Below are 12,267 nucleotides of genomic sequence, written 5' to 3' on the forward strand. Positions count from 1 at the left end.
AAAAAACTAGAATATCTATTACAGGAAACTGGAATCCGAAAAAAACGTAAAAGTCAGGAAGGCTATTAGAATCTTCTAATGGGTCACTGGACTTCTGCCATTGACTTCTACATGAATTTGTCAGGTTTTAGGTGGCGAATAGTCGAATTCGGGTTGTTCTCAGGGTCCAGGTTTGATAAATTTGAATTAGAGTTTGGATTATTTCCAACTCAAATTTGTGAGTTTTGACCAAAAATCCAACTCGAAAATTTGAATTCGAATTTACAATTCAAACTTTAATAAATCTACCCCTTATTGTTTGTTATTTGTAATTGTTTTTCATTTTTTCTTTGTTGTGTTTTTTTAATTATTTAGCCCTTTGTTCTCCAGTTCTCCAGTTTGGCATTTTAGCAGCTGTTTGCTAGAGTTCAATTTACCTTAGCAACCAGGCAATGCTTTCGATGAGAGACTTGAGTATGTATAGTAGAGTGCATGAAAAGAAAGATAACTATTATGAAGTAAAAACAAGAATAAAATTGTAACCTTGCACAGTCATTCTTTGGCTACCAGGGTCAGTGACCCCCATTTGCAAGCTGGAAAAAGTCAGTAGAAGACAGCAAAATACTTTCAAAATGACCTGTTGAAAAGTGTCCAGGAATAGGACATTCTATAACATACAAAAAGATATGTGCAAGGTGAACTACTGCACAACATGTTGTAACTTGTTTTCATGGCAAACTCCCAAGAGATGTACTTTTGCCTCAGTTTATAAAATTAAATCATAACTATACCTTGGGATTATCTTGTTTATGCAGTAGGTCTTATTAGTAGAAGTGTAATAAATTAGCACACTTCTGTTTATTCATTTTGAGGGATGTACTATATTATAATAAGAGGCAGGACCATATCTATTTATTACAACTGATCTTTATAAATGCAGATGTAAGCATTGTTAATTGGGGCTGCGTGTAAAGCTCCCGGCCTAGGGACCAGCTCATTAATTGCATTAAAGAATGTATATCAGTATGTCTAACAACAAAAATGCTATAATAAGCTGATTCAACTGGACGTTTGATTCATGGTATTAGTTAAGCAGCCCAGTGAAAATAATATTCTGCATTTGGGGGCTTTGTTTTTGATATTCTAGCAATATAACAGAAATTATGGACTCTAAAAACACAACTGCTGGGAATTTTTCTCTTATCGGGGAGAACACAGGTTTGGAAATGCAGTTTTCCAAGGGTATTGCTATCTTGATAACTCTACTGACATCTTGTCTGATTTCACTCACAGTTCTAGGCAACACTTTTGTCATAGTGGCTTTTATCATAGACAAGCGACTCAGAAATCAGAGTGACTTTGTGCTTCTGAATTTGGCCATTTGTGATTTTGTAATAGGTAAGTGTATCATATGATTCCTTTGTATGTGAAAGAGAGAATTGTGAGCTAATTATGTTCTATAGCAGCAAACTGTATGAATGTTTGGAAGGAAATCATTAATCTATTGGTTTTTCTAATTTTTAATTTTCTTTACAATCAAGTTAATTTTTCACTATCCTACTCTCGGCTCTTTATCTATATTCTCTCTTCTTGCAGGAGTCAAAGTCAGCTTTTGATTGACAGATCTTATACATATTTTGCCTTGAAAATTGGCATTTTATGACTGACTCCTGTCTCTCTATGTGCAGGATTTGTGCTGGAGTCAATTATTTAGCTTTTGTTGGTGGCAGAAGCGTACAGTATTTGAGCTAGCTCTAAAACATGTTCTAATATAGGCAATTTAGAAAGGCTCTTATTTCCATAAGATGAAGCTTACCTTGAATTTTCATAATAGTTGGCTTTAAAAATAATGTGATTCTAAAGATGGTAAATATCCAAGCAATATCAGTTTCTGAAGATACATAGGGGCAAATTCACTAAGAATCGAAGTTGCGCCAGGCGCAACTTCGCCGCTCTTCGCCGCACTTCGCCAGGCGAATTTTCGCCAGCGCTCCGTAAATTCACTAAAATCCGAAGTTGCGCACAGGGGTAGCGTAAGTTTGCGAAGTTGCGCTAGCGTTGATTCGCTATATAAAGCGAAGTTGCGCTAGCGAAGGCTAATTTGCATACGGCGCGAAATTCAAATTTCAATGGAGGAACACGTATCTGCACTACGAATGCCTAGAAAACCTTCAAATCAGCAAATAAAAATTTTATTTTGCCCTACACATGTGCCCACTGTCTAGGTAAGTTGCCATGAGTCAGGAAATGTAGGGGGAAGGAAGGGGAGCCCCAAAAATTTTTCGATCTTTTTCAGCCTATCAGCCATCATGTAGAAAACACGCCAGCGTTTTTTGGGACTTAGAAAAAATTTTGACTTTTTTTGAAACAATCCCTATCTACTCTATTGTGCTTCGCCAGGTCTGAGGTGGCGAAGGAAGTCTAGCGTAAAAGGTAGCATTCAGTACACTGCGCAAGTTAGTGAATTTGCGTAGTTTCGTCGCTAGCGAAAATTGGCCTGGCATAAGGTTGCGAAGTAACACTAGCGAAACTACGCCAGCGTTCGTTAGTGAATTTGCGCAGTAGCGAAAATGCCAAACGCTAGCGAAATAACGCTAGCGTTCGGCGCTTCGCGCCTTAGTGAATTTGCCCCTAAGTTCCTTATAAATGCTATTTTCAAGCCATTGGATGTATTCAATTATATATATTCCTCTATCCGTATGAAATAAAATGAATATTTGATAAATTCCATTTCTTTCAGCACCAAATTCTTCTGATTATCATGTGGTGAATTCTTTCTCATTCTTCAGTCTCTATTTTCTCCCACTATTTCACGTTATGCTCTTTCCTTATTTCATTATTATGCTATTCTTTTGAGCTTTGCCATCATTCCCTTTTGGTATCCCTCTCTTACTTCTGTCTTAGCAATTTCTCTAAACCTCAGATTATTGAATGTATTATTAAATGTAAAAACCATGATAAACATTAAGGGGGTTATTTACCAAACTCCGAATGGAAAAATCACAAATTTTTCTGAATTTATTAAACCTCGAGGATGAAAAAGTCTGAATCTGAAAATATGGCACTTCAGACCTGTTGAGGTTGCATATAAGTCAATGGGAGAAGTCCCAATGATTTTTTGATGTGCAATGGGTTTTGGGCAATACCCCAAAGTTTTCGGGTGAAAATTACGAAAAGCAAATTTTTGGGAACATGTAATAATTAATAAGCGTAAAAAACCCTAGTGGATTTGGTTGGAGTTTGTAGCAGAAAATATTGAGATAAATTCGGACTTTGATAAATAACCCCCTAAAAAAGCTGGTCATATAGAAGCCAATGGGAGCTGTCCTTTTTCAACTGTAAAATCTTTCTTTGATTCAATGTTTTAGAAGTTATCAGGGTTTTTTATGCAAGTGCACTAAAATTTCTACGAAAATGTTAATTTTAAGGTTTTTGTATGGTTTTTGTATTCTTATTTGGGTTTGTTCTGTGTATTTATTCATTTACATATTTTATATTCAAATCCTTTAATAAATTACTTCACATTAATGTTTTTTTTAAAAGTGAGTTTTCTTGTGGTAGCAAAACCACTAAAACTATACAGATCCAAATTTTAAGAAATTATCTCCTAAGTAATTGAATGTATTTGTGTTATGTATTTATTATATACTTTATTATTGTATCACCCCTGTCTGTTCTATTAATGTATTGTTCTGCTATATACATACCTAACTCCTGTGCTAATAACAATAAAACACATGTTACATAGTTACATAGTTTGTAGGTTGAAAAAAGACAAAGTCCGTCAAGTCTTTGATGAATGAAATGATTTGGCAAGTTTAATAATCTGACAAATATTGGTATTTCGAAGTTTATAAATTATTTTATGAATACAAAGTTATAAAAAACTTTTCAATTCCATTTGTAACCACAGTTTTAGTTGGTGTAACAAGAACTGGTGCTTTGCCAACAGGATATAAAATAAACACTTTAGAGAATCCAAAATATTGAGCCCATTGTTTTGGACCAGTGCTGTAGTGAAACCTTATTTCCCAGTCACAGAAACAGGGCTTTCAGCAAACTACAGTTGATACATTACTATGGGTACTACATTAAAAGCACGTTTATTAGATTCAAGAATATTTGTTTTGTGATATTCTTCAGGTGCCTTCACATCCCCTATGTACGTACTATATTTCTTAACTGGAAAATGGATGTTTGGGACAACTCTATGTAAACTATGTCTAATTGTCGACTATACGGTTAGCACGGCATCAGCATTTAACGTTGTTCTTATCAGCTACGACAGATTTCTTTCTGTGACCAAAGTTGTAAGTAGACCGTCTATTTTGCATATATGTTGCTTGGTTTCCATGGGTGGGTTATAATTTCTTTTATATATTCAAAAAGGAATGTGGGCTGCTTTTGTATAAGATCAAAAAATTATAGTTAGCATGTGATTAATTTATGTGGTTGTTTTTTGCTGCTGTTTCGATGACCAATTAATTGAAACGCTGTCCAGCCCAAGGACTTAAAAGCATTAGCAGAACAATAGATGGACATTCTGTTAATGATATGAGGGTCATATTAAATTGACTGAAATCTATAATTAATGTATTTAGTCTGAAGTAAAGCACAGGCTTAGAACTAGGGGTAGACAGAATAGGCACATGCCTAGGGCACCACAGTGGGGGGGGAGGGGCTTTAGGCACATACCTGCCTACCCCAATTTCCAGCCCTTCTGTAAGTGGGTTATAAGCAATGACTTTGGAAAAATTGAGAAGTTCCAGCCCTTCTGTAAGTGGGGTATAAGCAATGACTTTGGAAAAATTGATAAGTTCCAGCCCTTCTGTAACTGGATCATCAACACCGAGTGGTCAATATTTGTATGGCTTGCCAACAAGCAGGAGGAGGGATGAGGTGCAGCGGGAAGGGATTGACACATGGGGGGGGGGGGTGAGTCATAAATAGGGGTTCTACCTTGGATGCATTAAAAGGTAATGATGTTTGTAGCCTCTTAAAAGGGTTGTTCATCTTTAAATCAAAGTTTAGTATGATGTAATGAGTGATATTCTGAGACAAACTGTAATTGGTTTTCATTTTTTTTATTATTTGTGATTTTTGAGTTATTTAGCTTTTTATTCAGCAGCTCTGCAGTTTGCAAAATCAGCAATTTGACTGCTAGGGTACAAATTACCCTAGCAACCATGCACTGATTTGAATAAGAGACTGGAATATGAATAGGAGAGGCCTAAATAGAAAGTTGAGTAAGAAAAAGTAGCAATAACAATACATTTGTAGCCTTACAAAGCATTTGTTTTTTAGATGAGTGACTCCTATTCGAAACTTAGAATGAGTTAGTAGAGGAAGGGAAATAATCAAGGATGCACGAAATCCACTATTTCGGATTCGGCCGAACCCCCGAATCCTTCGCGAAAGATTCGGCCGAATACAGAACATATCCAAATTAGGGAAGTGGAAACATTTTTTACTTCGTTGTTTTGTGACAAAAAGTCACACGATTTCCCTCCCTGTCCCTAATTTGCATATGCAAATTAGGATTTGGATAGTGTTCTGCTGGGCAGAAGGATTCTGCCAAATCTGAATCCTGCTAAAAAAAGGCAGAATCCCGAGCCGAATCCTGGATTCGGTGCATCCCTAGAAATAATAAAAAATCTATAAAAAAAGAAAAAAATAATGAAGACCAATTGAAAAGTTGTTTAGAGTTGGCCATTTTAAAACATGCTAAAAGTTAATTTGAAGGTGAACCACCCCTTTAATGGCTAATGATGTATCTTAGGTCATTTACCTAAACCCTTTTCAATGTGGCTTTTATGGCTTAGTCATACAGAGGGGGAGATCTGAATCTTTTCGCAAAAACTTTTTCCTAAACGATGGTGAAAAACCCATCAAAATTGTCACGCGCATAAAAATTATCGCACGTCAAAATTATTCAGGCGCCCGTTGACTTTACTGCATTTCGATAAAATAGTGACGCATAGAAAAATTGCCGCTCGCGCCAAAAATTGTCACGCCTCAAAATTGTTTTGACGCCCATTGACATTGCATTTGGCCCATCACTGGATGTCAGACTTGGCTCCTGCCTTACCATGGCTTCTCTCTTTGCTATTGGAAGGCTCTCACCAGTCTTACCCTGTAATGTTTTAAATAATTTTGCATTGACAACGCAACCGGTAAAAAGAACAGATCACACAATTTGTGTTGAATGTAATAAATTGTCAGTTATTTTGTGCCAAAAATATTACACTTCTTTCAAGCAGATATTAAGAATGTATAAAGCTCAAGTAAAATTTGCGATTCAATTAACTGTGTAGGGGAATACAGTTTTTCATTGTTTTTTTTCCTTATTTTTGCAAATTAATGTAGTGTTTCTGTCTTTCATTACATATCGCCAGCAGATTGTTGGAGCCCCAGCAAAGTATAAAGGATGAATAGATACAAAATAGCATCCATAGGTAGAGGGGCTGCAGTCTGGCTTCCTGGGGAAGAAGGCAGATTTCTTAAAAAAGCTTAGGGTGCAGGGTTCTAAACTATGGTGACACATTAAGTTATTTTCTGTATTCAAGGAAAAAGCTGATTTATTTTAATACATTTTTGCCAGGTTTTGTATCGGTCGCTGCAAAACAAACGTAGTCATACTTTCATGAGCCTCGCATCTGTGTGGATTTTCTCATTTGGTCTATATGGCCCCGCCATTCTTTCCTGGAGAAATGAAGATATTGACAGCACTGCTCCTGTCACCACGTGTGTTCCTGGATTTAATGACGTATGGTATATTAATCTCGGAATATCTTGTGTAGATTTTGCTCTTCCCCTGATTAGCATTTCATTCTTTAATTTGAGCATTTACTGCAATATAAAGAAAAGAAGCAGAAAGAAAAGGCAGAAATCAGTCTTAGGAAAACAAAAGGAAAATGATGGAAATCTAAATATTGTTGCATCAAATAGTGTTCTTTTTTCTGCACAACTACATGCAATGGGGAACCATGGAACAGAGAAAAAACTTGCACTGTCTCTCAGGCATTGCTTTCCCTATAGGAAGTCATCCTCCTTTACCCACAATAATGCTACACTGCAGCATAGAAACATTTCTCAGGTTAATCTTTCCCGGGATGAAAAAATTGCCAGATCTCTTTCAATCTTGGTTTGTGTCTTTATCATTTGCTGGGCTCCTTATACATTTCTTGCCAGTATCCGTGCTGCTTGCAGTGGTTATTGTGTTGCTTCCTACTGGTATGACATAACTACATGGATACTATATATGAATTCAGCCATTAATCCTATCCTTTATCCTTTGTGCCATAAATGTTTTAGAAAAGCTTTTGTTCTGGTTGTAAAAAAAAGCAAGAAATTCCTTAAAATATAAATGTCAGGTTCAATACCATACAATGATATATATATATATATATATATATATATATATATATATATATATATATATATATTTCTGATATTTGTTCAATAATGGCTTAAATTAAATAATGAGTTATGGATTATGAAAGCAACTCCAGTATTATATCAGCTGTCTTGTCCAGTACAAATAGTAATGAATACAGCTAATGGAAGTTGTGATTGCTTGGCAGGGTTAGCAATAACTTTTAATGAAATGAGAGTATAGCTTCTACAATAGCCCAATGCACACCTTTGTTTATTTAGCACATCATGGTATATGCAATAGGGGGAATGTTTTAATATATTTAAAGCATGTATACAAACATACATCTCTATTACAAACAATAGACTATAAATAGCTCCAGTGTTCACAGTAAAAAAAAAAAAGCAAATGTGTTAAAGGAGGCATATGCAAAGAAGTGAGAAACACCAAGTCCTTGCTCAAGGGCATTGAGAGAGTCACTTTAGATTTTGTTAAATGAACTGAGAATATTACAGGCATGGTGATGGGAAAGCGTGTACTGAGAATATAGTAAATTAAAGAAACACATGTTTGTGGTATCATTCCTTGTTTTATTGTGCCTTTCTCCTGTTTGTTCTGTCCATGGCGAGATGGAATTAGAGACATTTATTTAATTTAAAAGCCATATACATAGCACTGCCTTAATACCAAAAATGAAAGTTTAATTTACATAGGGCATTATGGGTGGAGACATGCAAATCACTATGCATCTATAACCACAGTTTTACTAGCACAGACACAACCTAATAGTTCAGAGCCATGTTTCCAAATTTGCAGACAGCCTGTTCAATCTTTTTTTTGTTGAAAGCCGAGGATCGTGCTTTCCCAGTGGGTCCTACCCGAAGGCATGGACTACGATACTCATATGTCCCAGGCCAGGCCAAAGAACATCATGAAGCTAGGGTGAGCCCCATCTCCCATCACACAAGGTGCAGGGGCAAGGGTCCTTGGCTAGGAGGATTCCTGTCTACCATGGGTTCTGCCGAAGCTTCCCCCAGGGCATAAGTCTTGGCCTGGGGTAAAGCCGAAAGGACTAAACACCTATCTAGTGTAAAAAATGCACAAAAAAGACATACCGTATATACTCGAGCATAAGCCGAGTTTTTCAGCATCCAAAATGTGCTGAAAAAGTCTACCTCGGCTTATACTCGGGTCAGCGGGCAGTAGCTGAGATTGCAGTCACGTTTAATCATTCCTACACCAACAGTTCACTTGGGGAGAGACTGCAATATCCCACAATGCCCTCTGTTGGTTATATAAAAGAATAACAGTGTGCCCTCTGTTGGTTATATGAAAGAATAACAGTGACTGCAATATCACACAGCGCCATCTTTTGGTTATATGAAAGAATAACAGTGACTGTAATATCACACAGCACCCTCTGTTGGTTATATGAAAGAATAACAGTGCGCCCTCTGTTGGTTATATGAAAGAATAACAGTGACTGCAATATCACACAGCACCCTCTGTTGGTTATATGAAAGAATAACAGTGCACCCTCTGTTGGTTATATGAAAGAATAACAGTGACTGCAATATCACACAGCACCCTCTGTTGGTTATATGAAAGAATAAAAGTGCGCCCTCTGTTGGTTATATGAAAGAATAACAGTGACTGCAATATCACACAGCGCCCTCTGTTGGTTGTATGAAGGATTAACAGTGATGGGAATATCACACAGCGCCCTCTGTTGGTTGTATGAAGGATTAACAGTGATGACAATATCACACAGCACCCTCTGCACATGGTAGTGGGACAATGCAGACAGTAATCCGTTTGGCAATTCTCTGTCACCATCAACTTTGCAAAGAAGTCCGGTTGATCGCTGGGGGGGTCTCTTTGGCGGAAGTGCGCTGCTGGGAGACAGGGCTGTAGTTGTGTCTAGGCTTATACTAGAGTCAATAAGTTTCCCAGTTTTCGTAGGTAAAATTAGGTACCTCGGCTTATACTCGGATCGGCTTATACTCGAGTATATACGGTACAAACACAAAAAGGGTGCAAAAGTGTCAATCCATTGTGCACCTGGTAGGGCTCCAGCTGGCACCCAGTCTATACAAAAATTTCCTGTCATCCAAAAGGCCGGAGCAGAAAAAGTGTAAAAGCAAGATTAAAAGCATAAAGTGCATGTGCATAGTGCAAGACCCTGTAGTGAGTCAGGCACCCCTCAGAGGGGGCACAACGCCTCGGCTTCCATCAAGCTTTGGGCCCCTGGCCAGAGGAACAAGTGTTTCTCCATCTCATCAGAAGGGTCTGCCACCCCCAACTGATAAGAACAGATACTACACTTGATCTTAAGGATGAATCTTGTTAGATCTCATCAGTGCAAGATATTGGAACATGGCTTCTGAGTGGGTAGGACTGGAGTAGTGAAGCAGAGAACCTAGCCTGGTTAGGGTGAGATGGGCTGAAAGGAGCCAAAACACACTTCATGTGCAAGACATGCAGCATACAGTAAAATAGTAAATCCTTAAAGGGATACTGTCATGGGAAAAAAAAATTTTTTCAAAATGAATCAGTTAATAGTGCTGCTCCAGCAGAATTCTGCACTGAAATCCATTTCTCAAAAGAGCAAACAGATTTTTTTATATTCAATTTTGAAATCTGACATGGGGCTAGACATATTGTCAATTTCCCAGCTGCCCCAAGTCATGTGACTTGTGCTCTGATAAACTTCAATCCCTCTTTACTGCTGTACTGCAAGTTGGAGTGATATCACCCCTTCCCTTTTCCCCCCCAGCATCCAAACAAAAGAACAATGGGAAGGTAACCAGATAGCAGCTCCCTAACACAAGATAACAGCTGCCTGGTAGATCTAAGAACAACACTCAATAGTAAAAACCCATGTTCCACTGAGACACATTCAGTTACATTGAGAAGGAAAAACAGCAGCCTGCCAGAAAGCATTTCTCTCCTAAAGTGCAGGCACAAGTCACATGACCAGGGGCAGCTGGGAAATTGACAAAATGTCTAGCCCCATGTCAGATTTCAAAATTGAATATAAAAAAATCTGTTTGAGAAATGGATTTCAGTGCAGAATTCTGCTGGAGTAGCACTATTAACTGGTGCGTTTTGAAAAAAACATGTTTTCACATGTTTTCCCATGGGGAGCCCAAACACCCCATTGACATAACTGTGTCACAATTTGTGTAATAGGAACGCTGGGGACTGCTTGAAAGATCACACTCTTTAGTGAGCATGAGGGCCCGGCTGCAACTGCTCTTCACCTAAGTCCATTTTGGGCTCCAGAACTTTCTACTACTTACAAATAGAAAGAATCTGAACACAGCAGAGTTTGACCCATAGTGTGAACAGATAAGGGTTAAACTGAATCATAGTCTGGGCAGGCAGCAGACAATCAGAGTCAGGACATAAGCTAAAAGTAAAAAAAAACCATGGTAGCAAGCTAGAACAAGTGCTTAGACATGACTGTATCAGCCCAGAGTCAGCATAAATCAAATAAATTTCTCACAACACTTAATCATAAGCACTAGGCAATCACTCTTACTTATACAAAATAATCTAATTTTACTGCTGGACAAGACTATACCTTGGGAAGGAGAAGGGTATCAGATTACTGGCTAATGTTTTCTTATGGTACCCTCTGCCAGTTGAGCTAGTACTAGAACCGCATATCCCACCTCTTCCAGCCTTTTTCATAACTGAGTTGCTTTATACACTATTAGTATAGTAATCTGGACATTCTCTGTTTCAGTAATGTCCCTTTTAAATACTGGAGACGAAATCTTTACTGTCTGTTCGAGATGATCTTACTGTTGCTTTTTAAAGGAAAATACTTTTTCTGTCCTCCCAGGATATATGTAGCCTCCCTTATTTGAATCCAAAATGCAGAATAATTTTATATATATATCAAAATCGAATCTCATCAGATGACCAATGCATTGCATTGTTTTGATTACCCAGCAAGCATTTTATATTGAAATCTCTTTGACATTGCTTAATGCTTTAGTACCTCAGCCACTGCAAAAGTCACAGCTTTCAGAGATAACAGTTTTAAGAAAGTACACATTCCTTGGTTTATCACAATAAACAGATTTACATTCTATGCAAACAACGTTTCTTACTGTCTATGGGGCAGAGGCAAATTTGCGCCAGTGTCAGCTTTGCACCCATTGCACCACTTTGCAAGGCGCAAATACACTACGAATACGGTAAAATGTGAAGCTTTGTCTCAAGCGTCGAACGATTGCAACTTTTCAGTAGCGTTACTTCAGCTGTGCGAGCATTTCATAGCGAAGATGCGCTAGCATTCATTTGTGCCTAGCGAAACTTCGCTAGTGATCTTGTGCTTAGGTCTATTTGCATACGGCGGGTAATTTAAAGTTGTATGAAGGTTTTTATTATAAATGTTGCTGCAAATGGTTTAAGTTACCGGTTTATATTACACATGTCCAGGGAACCTTAATAAAGACAAGAGAGTTGATATAATGCCCTACACATGAGCCCACTGTAAAATTAATGTTCCATATGTAATAAAATGTCTGGAGAAAACCGCTTACCCAAAAAAGTAAGCTAGGACCTTTGCAGCCAATTCCGCTTAAAAAAAAAGGAAAAGCCTCCTGCGTTTTTTTGAACTTTAATGCATCTTCAGCACACAGGATTTGATGTACATTTGCAGGGGTGATTCTTGCTATTATGCCGCCTGAGGCGGCCTTATTTCGCCGCCCCCACCCCTCCCCACGGCACTAACCTTTACATCGCCGGAGGGGCGGTCCGCGACGCTTAGTGCAGAGAGCGCAATTGCGCTTTCTGCACTAGAAGAGCCGAATTTCCGGTTTAAAAACCGGAAATTCGGCTCTTCGTTATCAGGAGGGGCATTTTTGCCGCCCCTGGCAACCAGGGGGGCGCTGCCGCCT

General features: G+C 38.1%; 1 protein-coding gene across 1 annotated transcript; it reads left to right on the forward strand.

The window, feature by feature from the left end:
• Positions 1-1,191: 1,191 nt before the first annotated feature.
• LOC121394481 (histamine H3 receptor-like) lies at positions 1,192-8,300 on the forward strand. Its single transcript, XM_041565638.1, has 4 exons — positions 1,192-1,377; positions 4,123-4,289; positions 6,581-7,123; positions 8,202-8,300. Exons 1-4 carry the CDS (start codon positions 1,206-1,208, stop codon positions 8,298-8,300), a joined length of 981 nt encoding a protein of 326 aa, XP_041421572.1. The 5' UTR covers positions 1,192-1,205.
• Positions 8,301-12,267: the final 3,967 nt, after the last annotated feature.

Source organism: Xenopus laevis, chromosome 6L (genome assembly GCF_017654675.1).
Source record: "Xenopus laevis strain J_2021 chromosome 6L, Xenopus_laevis_v10.1, whole genome shotgun sequence".
NCBI lineage: Eukaryota > Metazoa > Chordata > Amphibia > Anura > Pipidae > Xenopus > Xenopus laevis.